At 47.2% G+C, this 12,346-nt stretch overlaps 1 protein-coding gene across 1 annotated transcript in view; it reads left to right on the forward strand.

The window, feature by feature from the left end:
- Positions 1-7,751: 7,751 nt before the first annotated feature.
- antxr2a (ANTXR cell adhesion molecule 2a) overlaps positions 7,752-12,346 on the forward strand; it is a 184,389-nt gene continuing 179,794 nt past the window's right edge. Inside the window, exons 1-3 of the mRNA XM_069926743.1 lie at positions 7,752-8,265; positions 9,439-9,510; positions 9,695-9,766. Of these exons, the coding sequence (XP_069782844.1) occupies positions 8,120-8,265; positions 9,439-9,510; positions 9,695-9,766 (290 nt within the window). The 5' untranslated portion in view covers positions 7,752-8,119. The remainder of the gene's footprint in view (positions 8,266-9,438; positions 9,511-9,694; positions 9,767-12,346) is intronic.

Consider the following 12,346-nt stretch of genomic DNA (forward strand, 5'->3'; position numbering starts at 1 on the left):
TGTCCAGTGAACAACAAATCTCTCTGAAAACCGACAAGAACCTTACTGAGCGGTAATTATTTACCTTTTTAGCACCAAAGCTTGGTGAACTTCATAAAAATTAAATTCTGGCACAGTATAAGAATTGCCTGCAACCAGTGAACTTGGAGGAATGAGAAGTGAGATTGGACTGTGAATCAAAGAACTTTTCTGAACTTATACACATTACATACGTGTGTGCTTAGAATTAGAAGGTGATTAAGTTAATAGTAATAAGTTAAAGTTTGATCCTGTTTTCATGTTTAAAGATGATTAAAAGCAACTTTTGTTTAAGTAACCATTTGTTTTAGTGAATATCTATTGCTGCTGAGCTTTGGGGTCCTCTGGGCTCGTAACAATATTAATACATACAGTAAAAGTCCATGGTACCCAATCCACATATGTTCTTGGAATTCTGGAGCCTGATGGTTTGGGGTAAAGAAACAGTTGTCCAATCTGGATGTAAGGGGCCAAGTGCTATGGTACCTCCTACCGATAGTGGAAGGAAGAACAGTTTATATGAGGGGTGTGTGGAGTCCTTTACAATGTTCATTTCCTTTTACCTGCATCGCGTGTTGTAGACATCTTCATGGTAGTAAGAGAGCCCCCAATGATCTTTTCCACTGACTTCACTATCCTCTGCAGGGTCTTACATTCCAAGGTGGTACAGATTTCAAACCAGGCGGTGATGCAGTTGCACAGGATGGTCTCAATACACCCACTGCAGAATGTAATGAGGATGGAGGGTGAGATGAACTTCCTTCAGCCTTTGCAGGGAGTCAAGGCGCTGCTGGGTTTTCTTAGCTATGGAGCTGGTGTTAAGGGACTAGGTGAGATTCTCTGCCAAGTGCACTCCAAGGAATATGATACTGTTGATGACCTCATCGGTGGAGCTGTTAATGGTCAGCGGAGAGTGGCCCCCACAGCACCCCCCTCCAAGCCCTCCTGAAGTCAACAACTATCTCTTTCGTTTGATTAACGTTCAGATACAGGTTGTTGACTCTGCACCAGTCCGTTAGTGACTGCACATCATCTCTGTATGGTGACTCAGTATTTTTACTAATAAGGCCCACCACTTGACGATGTGGTTCGAGCGGTGTATAGCTGAACACTCATGGGTCAGCAGAGTGAACAGCAGTAAACTTTGCACGCAGCCCTGGGGGGCCCTCGTGCTCAGTGTGATGGTCTTGGAGGTGCGGTCTCTGATCTGGACTGCCTGAGGTCTCCCTGGCAGGGAGTCAAGAATTTAATTGCAGAGGGAGGTGTTTAGACCCAGAAAGATCAACTCCTTTATCAGGTACTGAGGTATGATTGTGTTGAATGCCGAACTGAAGTTAATAAACAATATTCAAACATATAAGTCCATATTTTCCAGGGGGGTGAGGGGATCATCCGTAGAGCGGTTGGATCTATATGCGAACTGCAGGAGGTCTAGTTATGCGGCAGCAGGAACTTGACGTACCCTGTGACGAGCCTCTCAAATCACTTCATGACGATGGACGCGAGTGTGACAGGGCAGTAGTCATTGAGGCAGGACACAGATGACTTCCTTGGCACAGGGAAAATGGTGGCATCCTTGAAGCACATTGGGACCACAGCACTCCTCAGGGAGATGTTAAAGATGACGGTGAGAACATCCGCCAGGTGAGCCGCACATTCCCTGAACACTCTGCCGGGAATGTTATCTGGAACAGCAGATTTGCGTGGGTTGATCTTGCCTAACTCTCTCTTCACACCTGGCCATTTGGAGGAGGGGTGGTCTTCTTTACTGCCACACCATTTTTTCGCCTCAGAGCACGCATAGAAGTTGTTCATTGCATTTGGGAGGGAGGCATCACCAGCACTTGCAGATGGAGTAGTCTTGTGGTTAATGATATCTTGGCTGCCCTTCCACATATGTGTCCTTGCTGTCCAGGAAGTGACTATAGATGCTTTACTTCCCTGATGGCCTTCGACAGCTTGGCTCTTGCAATAGCTAGGGCTACCTTGTCATCCACTCTGAAGCCAGCCCCATGGTTTCTGAGCAGCACCTGCACCACCAAGGTCATCCATGGCTTCTGATTAGAGCGAGTAATGATGGTCTTGGGCACAGTGATGTCGTCAGTACACTTACTAATGTAGCTGGTCACTGATGCCGTATACGCCTCCAGGTTGATTCAGTCACCACTGTATGCTGCTTCCTTGAACATGTGCCGGCCAGTGAGCTCAAAGCAATCTTGAAGTGCATAAATGGCCCCCGCTGGCCAGGTTTTAACCTGCTTCAGGACTGGTCTGGAGTGTCTGACCAGCAGTCTGTATGCTGCGATTAGCATTTCGGAGATGTGCTCTGAATATCCGAGGTGGGGTCTGGGCATCGGAGATGTTTGTGTAGACTCCAACTATGAATTCCTGTGGTAGATAAAATGGTCTACGTCTGACAGTCACAAATTCCAGCAGTGTTGAACAATGACTGGAGTCTCGTGCAGAATCCTTCCACCATTTTCTGTCGATGTAAATGCATAGGCCCTTCTCTTTTGTGCTGAACTAACTTTCTGCCTAGTCTCACTGACCTACATCTACTTATAGCCCTCCATACCCCTCTCATCCATGGACCTGTCCAAATTCTTCTTAAATGTTCAAATTAAGTCCACATTTACCACTTCAGCTGGCAGCTCGTTCCACACTCCCACTATTCTCTGTGTGAAGAGGTTTCCTCTCATGTTCCCCCTAAACCTTTCTGCTTTCACCTTTAACCCATGCCCACTAGTTTCTTTCTCAGCTACCCTTACTCTATCCATACCCCTCGTCATTTTAAATACCCCTACCAAATTTCCCCTCATTCTTCTATGCTCCAGGGAATAAAATCCTAACCTGTTTAATCTTTCCCTGTAATTCAGCTCCTGAAGTTAGAGCAACATCTGAGTAAATCTTTGCTGCACTCTTTCGATCGCATTGGTATCTTTTCTGTAGTTAAGTGACCAAACTGCACACAATACTCCAAATTTGGCCTCACTAATGACTTGTACAATTTTACCATAAAATCTCAACTCCTATACTCAATACTTTGATTTATGAAGGCCAATATGCCAAAAGCTCTCTTTGCAACCCCATCCACCTTGTCTTGCCACTTTCAAGGAATTATGTATCTGTATTCCCAGATCCATCTATTCTACCACACTCCTCAGTGCCCTACCATTTACCGTGTATGTCCTTTCTTGGTTTGTCTTTCCAAAATGTAACATCTCACACTTGTCTGCACTAAATTCCATCTGCTATTTTTCAGCCCATTTTTCCAGCTGGTCCAGCGCCCTCTGCAAGTTTTGAAAACCTTCCTTGCTGTCCACAACACCTCCAATCTTTGTGTCATCTGCAAACCTGCTGATCCAATTTACCACACTATCACCCAGACCATTGATATAAGTGACAAACAACAATGGCCCCAGATCTGATCCCTGAGGCACATCAATATTCACAGACCTCCAGTCTGAGAAGCAATCCTCCACCACGACTCTCTGGCTTCTCCCATCCAGCCATTGTCGAATCTAGTTTACTAATTCACCATGTAGACAACATTCACAGCCTTGCCTTCATCAAATTTCCAGGTAACTTTCTCAAAAAACTCCATAAGATTGGTTAAAAATGACCTACCACGCAGGAAGCCATGTTGACTATCCCTAACCAGTCCCTGGCTATCCAAATACTCGTACATCCAATGTCTTAGAATGCCTTCTAATAATCTACCCAGTACTGATGTCAGGCTCACTGGCCTATAATTTCAACATTTGGAACCTTTTTAAACAAGTGAAGAAAATAAACTACCTGCCAATCCTCCAGCACCTTACCCGTGGTGAAGGACATTTTAAATATTTCTGCCAGAGCCCCTGCAACTTCTACACTAGCCTCCCTCAAAATCCAAGGAAACATCTTGTCAGGTGCTTGTAATGGAGGATTTAGACCAGATTATGCAAGAAGGGATGTAGTTGCATCAGAAGACATAATCTAAATTCCACCATGAGGCCCAGGATGCATATTTAGTAGGGATGCATATGAATCAGTAGACATTATCCAACTTCCACCATGAGGCCAAGAGATGCAGTTGTCTTTTGTTGGTCGCAGACTGTCAGGAGACCTTGAAGATAATTAAAACATTTGTTCAAAGAGATAAGATCTGAAGTAAACAACTTTTGGGTAATATAAGCCATGGTCCCACTGCTGAAGTTTGAGACTCTCCAAGAGGTGGCAACATCTCTCAGCAAGTAGAAGAACTAAAGATTCCAAACCAACGTCCCGGTCCAGGGAGGTGGAGAAGCTGCTACCGGCACCCAGACAACCTACTACAAGTGTGCAGTCATCGCCTCGCTTTGGCAGTTGGGACCAGTCCAGGCAATGATAAGTAAAATTGGGAAGGGCTTACATGTCATAGTGTGAATTCAGCTTTAGATTTAGTAATAAAGACTTGTATAAACTGAACGGCTCTCGGTGTGTATCTATTTTCTTTCGGTAGCTCGAACACTGTGACCAATCTAAAATGAACAAAGTGAGAGGTTCAAGTTTAACCAAGACAGTGTTGGAGATTTATCCACCCTTATTTGCTTGAAGACAGCAAGTGTCTCTTTAATCTGTATAGGTTCCATGATCTCACTGCTTGCTTTCCTAACTTTCCTTGACACTGTGCCAGTTTCCTGAGTAACTACTGATGCAAAACAAAACCCATTTAAGATGTCCCCCATCTCTTTTGGCATTGCTGACCATTCTGATCTTTCCCTGTGGGAAGTCGTGATTTATGAAATTATCTCTGGTCTCTACTCTCCCACTCCCGACGCTTCTCCCAACATTCAGGAGCTGGCACACAGTCCCTGCCTTTTTCATGTTACTCATCTACTATTACTTTAACTGCTTGCATCAAAATGTTAGCCTTTGCTTTCTGCTTATCCTCAGATGTCTGGACAAATGCTTTTTGTGTGATCTGTAGAAGCTGGGTTATTCCCTGCTCATGCCAATTTTCTGTCTTTTGTAATTTTCTCTTAATGTCTGGGGCTGAGTTGGTAACGAAACCCGTTAGAACCAATTGTTCCCCTGCTGGGGATTCTATGTCGAGACCCCCATATTGTATATATATATATGGTCCCAAAAATTGGTCTAACTGTTCGGCACATCCCTGGGGATCTTCTATCAGGGAGGTCAGTTCTTTCTTAAAGTTACACACTTCAGTACTGGTCAGGGGCACATTTACGAAACCGAGACCCTCTCCCATGGGAACTTCCCGCAGTGGTCTCATCCAATTGGTTTCTGGCTTATTAGGTCTGGGTTCCTGCTCCCTGGGAAATGAATCAAAGGGTTCTGCCCTTTCTTCCTGAAGAGTCTCACGCTGTTCTGAATTAAAGTTACCTCTCTCTCCTGCCAACAGAGGTGGTAATCGAGTGCTTTGTGAGCGAGTCACCATACCACTCCGGTTCTCCTCTCTCTTCTCTAGTGGTATGGGAGGAGGAGGGGGAGGTGCAGAAGGGTAGGCAATAGGAGGGGAAGGAAAGATAGGAGCCGGCATAGGAGGAACATAAGGTGGAGGGAGGGAATGTAACACATCCCAACCCTGTGGTTCAGGGACAAGAGGTTCCTCCTCTCTCTTATTCCTGAATTCTTTCTCATTCAAAACCAGCTGTTCAATGGATCCCTTGAGCCAGCAGGCTGCATATTCCCTGCTCTCAACATTGTCTGGCTGGTTTTGATAGAGCCATAAGTTCAAAGCTTCACACATCCATTCATCCTCGGATCCGAATTTTGGCCAGTACACGGAGCTCCCTTTAACCGGGTATCCCACCCATTCATTACAACAATACCTGACCGTCGTCAGTTTGTCTTTACCGCGGGTCTTTCCTGTGCCCCACTCAGATAACATCATCCCAAGCGGGCTGTACGTAGCTATCTGGTGGTCACGTCCTGTGTCAGGACTCTCATCTCTACTGCCCGCTATTCCCATACTTAGGAACAAGTAAAATACTCTTACCGAGTTCTGGCAGTACTGCTCTAGCGCGCGTCCTTCCGCCGTTTGTTCTCAATGCCTCTTCTCGGATATCACTCGCTTCTTCCACTGACCAGCCACCCGTCGCCCGTGAGTCTAGCTGAATCAGCTGGGGTGCACCTACTCTCGTCGTCGGGGTACTCTGTCAGTGGAGGGAGTGTGATCCCGGACGAGCCCCCATTTGTTAGGAATTAAAGTACCTTTAAAGAAATTGCTCGAGACAAAAATTGAGAACAAAGAACATTTATTACTACAACAATGCAAAGTTGGGTGCTTCCCCTTACCCTGGGAATACACACACATACTGGGGCTCACCCAACTTTTATACAGTCAATTTCAGTATCAGAGTGCCCTCCCCCTTACATTCTTCTGCCCCCTGGATGGGTTTGGCATAGGTAATCCTTCCTGCCTACGTGCAGTTTCAGTACACTTGGAGGACCAGGGGGTATCCTGTGGGTGTCCCATCATGTCATTGTCCTTATTCACACCTTCCTGATTCTCGGGGCTACAATCTCTTGGTATGCGGAGTTAACTCATTCTATCTAGGCTTGGCTAGTTTCATATGTATAAATCTGGTATGGTTAGCTAATTAGATATGTAGGACTTGGTACTTCTGTCCAGGTCTAGGAGACCTTTATCTGATCCAGACTACCTCAACTTCCTACATTCTATTGCACCTTACCATTCCTTTTCTTAGTCTTATGGTGGCTCTTGTCACACAGAAGATTCTTATGTTAATCGTGCTGACTCTGCTTTCCTGCATCCTAAGCCCCAAACTTATCCTGTTTGAACTGGTTTCAGCCATTTTACTGATGAACTTTAGTTTCTTCCATGTTCATAATTTTAGATCAATTTTCCCATCTCTCACAAAGGGGACCAATTTTGTCCCTTAATATACCCTTTGGATTTTCCTTCACATTGTCTGCAAAAGCAACCTCATGTCTTCCATTCCATTTAGACATAGAGCACGGTAACAGGCCATTTTGGTCTCCAAGTCTGTGCCACCCATTTAATCTACCCCCGCCCCCCCAGTTCGCTTCCAACGGTGGGAGGAAACCGGAGTCGCCGAGGAAAACCCACGCGTAAACTCCTTACAGTCAGCGCGCGGTTCGAACCCTACCCCCAATCACCGGCGCCGTACAGGCATGGATGCCGCCCACGGTTAGCCTTCCCCATTTCTTTCCTGAACTTTTTCTTGGAATTCTTGCTCCGCGTTGCCTTTACCTGCTATACACCTCTCCATTCTTCCGAACAGGGGAAATAAGGGGCCTGTTTTGACTTCCTGCTCTCTGCAAGGAACAGTTTGCTTTGACAATTGGCCTAGGCAAGTGGGGATAAGACCTGCACTCTCTCGTCCATTCACCCACCAGCATCTGTGCTGGTCTGATTTTAGTGTGTGCACAGTAACAGCGAATCAAAATCTCACAACAGATCACTTGGCGTGTGGTTCCTTCCACCACATCCAACTACATTTAAGATAATAATGATTTTCAAGTTGAAAAAGGCATCTGCATTCCAAAAGCCTGTCCAATTGTAATTTGGAAAGCAACAGTTTGGCCCCTTTTATAGGTCAAGTTTTAACTGCAAGTTCTGCCATGGCGAGTAAACAGCAGGAAAACGACCACATTAAGACAAACACTGATTGATATCGATGTTAAACGCTTTCAGAACACAGGAAATGATATCAACGCTGCAATTTCCAGAGATCATCTGGTGGCGATGCAGCAATAACCTCCTGTTGGTTCCGAGGACACCAGCTGCCCCGCGGCGGAGCGCTCCCGACACACCCAGCTGAGGTCTCTCCCCCCCCACTCCCCCAACCCCGCCGCCGTCCCACCCAGCGCCGGCGACCGAAAGAAGGCGCACCGTCGGCCCCGCTGCCATCTGATCCGCGCGGAGACCACATTGCAGAGGCCGGCCGGACGGACGGCACCGTTCACTGCCCGGCCCTCCCCCGGGAAAGTGAATGGCCCCGTCGGCAATGCGCGGAGTAACGGGGTCGCTTTGTTGCGCCTGGAGGGCGATCGTGTGACTTGGGCGACGTCGGAAGCCGCCGGTGGCCGAGTTGAACGCTGGCTGGACGAGTCGTGTCATCCCGCGGCGATGAAGAAGGCCGCCCCTGTTCGCCCCAGGCTGGGAGATTTCATGGTGTGTGTCGCGGTGTTTCTGGCCGTGAACCATGGGCGAGTCGCGCAGAGCGATGAGAAATCCTGCCACGCCGCCTTTGATCTGTATTTCGTGCTGGACAGGTAGGGTGGAGCGGGACCGGTTACAGTAAGTTGGGGGTGGGGGGGGGGGGGGGGGCTTAACATGTCATAGCAGAGAGAGAAACACACGGGCAGAGGGAAGCAAGAGCGAGGAAAGGCTGGAAAATCTTTCTCAGAAACTTTTGAAAGTTGCCTTGTTCTGCTCACGAAGTAGCAGCCAGGGAAGTGACAGCAGGAGGGGACCGTGAGCGTCAACGCTGGGGTTCGCTCTCCTTCACCGAAATCTCTCCCTCACCGAGCTCTCCTGTCCCCCTCACCGATCTCTCCTGTCCCCCTCACCGAGCTCACCTGTCCCCCTCACCGAGCTCTCCTCTCGCCCTCACCGAGCTCTCCTCTCTCCCTCACCGAGATCTCCTCTCTCCATCACCGAGCTCTCCTCTCTCCCTCACCGAGCTCTCCTGTGCCCCTCACCGATCTCTCCTGTCCCCCTCACCGATCTCTCCTGTCCCCCTCACCGATCTCTCCTGTCCCCCTCACCGATCTCTCCTGTCCCCCTCACCGATCTCTCCTGTCCCCCTCACCGATCTCTCCTGTCCCCCACACCGATCTCTCCTGTCCCCCACACCGATCTCTCCTGTCCCCCTCACCGAGCTCTCCTGTCCCCCTCACCGAGCTCTCCTGTCCCCCTCACCGAGCTCTCCTCTCGCCCTCACCGAGATCTCCTCTCTCCCTCACCGATCTCCTCTCTCCCTCACCGAGATCTCCGCTCTCCATCACCGAGCTCTCCTCTCTCCCTCACCGAGCTCTCCTGTCCCCCTCACCGAGCTCTCCTGTGCCCCTCACCGATCTCTCCCGTCCCCCTCACCGAGCTCTCCCGCCCCCCTCACCGAGCTCTCCTGCCCCCCTCACCGAGCTCTCCTGCCCCCCTCACCGAGCTCTCCTGTCCCCCTCACCGAGCTCTCCTGTCCCCCTCACCGAGCTCTCCTGTCCCCCTCACCGAGCTCTCCTGTCCCCCTCACCGAGCTCTCCTGTCCCCCTCACCGAGCTCTCCTGTCCCCCTCACCGAGCTCTCCTGTCCCCCTCACCGAGCTCTCCTGTCCCCCTCACCGAGCTCTCGTCTCCCCCTCACCGAGCTCTCGTCTCCCCCTCACCGAGCTCTCGTCTCCCCCTCACCGAGCTCTCGTCTCCCCCTCACCAAGATCTCTTCTCTCGCAGATCCGGAAGTGTTTCCAACAACTGGAACGAGATCTGCGATTTTGTAGAAACGCTGGTCCAGCGATTCGTCAGGTAATGGAACCGTCGCTGCCGCGCGTCCCACGAACTACGGCTAGAAAAGTTTTCTTGAACTTAGTTCGCCGCCACATTTGGTGGGGGGGGGGGGGAGTAAGAGGCAATGCAAAGTGAACATATATTAAAGCACACTTTAATTTGTATAGCCTGTTGATGCATTGCGTGTGTTTTTGCCTTGCAGTCCGCAAATGAGGTTGTCTTTTATCGTGTTTTCGTCCAGTGCCGAGGTGAAGATGCCCATAACGGGTAACAGGTCTGTGCAGCATGCCTTGTTTTCATTCAAAGATTGAATTGCCTTAACCAGTCCACTGCAATGCACAGTAAATGATTGGAGGGGCCGAGCATTAGTCACTGCTCGACAGGCAGAATGGGCAAAGACCTCCTGCTGCCCCATGACCCAGGCTTTCTGGGGAAGGGTCAGGGGGTTTTATACAAGGCCGAAAGAAGAAGGGGCCACAGGACGGGGCAGAGCCAGGCAATCAGGAATACAGCACTTCACCTTATACAAGTTTATCAGAGCTCCTCCAAAATAACTCACTTTTTTTTATTTTCACACTATGAACCATACTGACCAAAATATACACAAACATTTCCCTCTTGAATATACAGTGTCATTTTCTCCCCTTTCCCCCCTCCCTTCCTTCCCACCTTCACCCCCCTCCCCACTAAACGTTCAACATATATGATACATTAAACCCATTAAACAATGTCATCACACAATGAAAATAAACAAGAAATTTGTGTCTTCTACTTTTACACACTGGGTCAGTTCATTTCGTCTTCTTCTCCTTCTGTCATTTTAGGGGGTGGAGGTCTGCGGTAGGACTTCTCTGTTGTGTTCCATGTACAGTTCCCAAATTTGTTCTAATACTGTGATGTTATTTCTTAAATTATATGTTATTTTTTCCAATGGAATACATTTATCCATTTCTATATACCATTGCTGTATTCCCAGGCTATCTTCTAATTTCCAGGTTGATATAATACATTTTTTTTGCTACAGCTCAGGCTATCATAATAAATCTTTTTTGTGCTCCATCCAAATCGAGTCCAAGTTCTTTACTTATATTATTTAGAAGAAAGATCTCTGGATTTTTCATTCATCATTCTTGAAGCATTCACCTGACCTCCAAACCTTTCCAAAGGTTTTTAAAAAAAATTAAGTGTGTTGCCGCTTCCCAGATCCATCTTCATCCGAGTTCCATTTTTTTTTTCAATTAGCTTTCTGTCCCAGTGCAACATTCTGCAACGCTGGGACAGAATCACAAAACGATATTAGGCCCGCTATTTTCATATCTACGAGGTCGAAGACCTGCCTGGTGCTTGTAGTAAAATGACGAGGTGCTTGCCAACACCTGATGCTTTTACATCTATTTTCTCGATGTAAGATGCATTTTTTTCCCCTTTAAGTATTTTTATTGAGTTTAACATATAAACGTACAAACTTTTAAGGAAAACACCATGTCATCTCATATACATACCAGTAAAAAAGGAATGGATCTACATTAGATGGTTCCTTAATCCACATGAGAAACAAATTATTGATAATCTTGTTGATAAAAAGAAAACAAAAACAAAAAAAAACCCCTAAAAACTAAATCTTATGTACTCCCTCTAATCAAAGTAACCACAGCGACCTCCCAGGAGCCAACCATTTTGATTCTGGGTCACACTCCCATCTGTCCATGGCCTTATGTACTGTCCCACCCTGACCACCCGGAGATTGGAGGAACAAGACCCTATTTTCTATCTGTGCACTCTCCAGCCACATGGCATGAACATTGATTTCTTTGCTTTCCATTACACCTGCTCACCTTTTCTCCCCCCTGCCCCATTTCCTTTCTTTCCAGTTCTTTCACCTACATAGCCCTTTTTTCCCCCCCTCCTCCTCAGGGCTGCTGTCCTCTCCCTCCCTTCTCCACCTATGATCTCCTACCCTGCCACCCCCCCCCCCCTTTCCCCTCCCACTGTTTTGTTCTGACGTTTGCCAGCATCTTGTCATTCTTTGATGAAGGGCTCAAGTCCAAAATGGCATTTATGCATCTTTGCTACAGAAGGAGACTGTTTGACCTGCTGAATCTCTCCAGCATTTTGTGTTTTTACTTCAATCATAGTATCCACAGAATTTTGTGTTTTACTTAGGAATTTCTGGCTCTCAATGATCAAGATCCAGATGGCATTGACAATCTTGAGTCTTTTTGCCAATGCCATGTGGAAGTTCAGAAAAAAATGGGAAAAGGAACACACCATTTGCTATACTGTTCATCCACAGAGCAGTCAAGCATCTCCTGCCTCATTGGAGGCAGTCTGCAAATCCCACAGAGATCACTTCAGAACCCATTGATCTGGAAGTTAACTTTGACCCCAAGGGGCTGCCTGTGAAGGAGAAGCCAAAGGAGCATGATTTTGTACTCCAGAGAATAGTGATGAGATGTCTGGTCTCTGACTGGCTCAACTTAGCAAGTGGTGTTCTGTGCTGTGACTTTAAATTGTTGGAGGTATAAGGAGATAACATAGGATCAATCAAACCCTGGAGGAATCGACAAATCAAATAAATTGAAGGATCTGGAAAGATCATAAATAATGGAGCAGGAAATAGGCTGAATTAAGGTCAAATTAGATCAATTAGGAAAGGTGAAGTGAGGGAAAGGAAGTCTTCATTTCGAGAAAAAGACAGATATTCAAAGGAAAAGTAAGATAAATGGTCAAAATGTTAATTTTATATATATTTAATTTTCACACTTGTGATTGTTCACTGGATGACATATCCAGCAATTTCAATATTGTTATAGGGAAAGCCATTGCAGTTCAGTGACATGAGGCTGTGGGTGAC

Source organism: Narcine bancroftii, chromosome 3, assembly GCF_036971445.1.
Source record: "Narcine bancroftii isolate sNarBan1 chromosome 3, sNarBan1.hap1, whole genome shotgun sequence".
NCBI lineage: Eukaryota > Metazoa > Chordata > Chondrichthyes > Torpediniformes > Narcinidae > Narcine > Narcine bancroftii.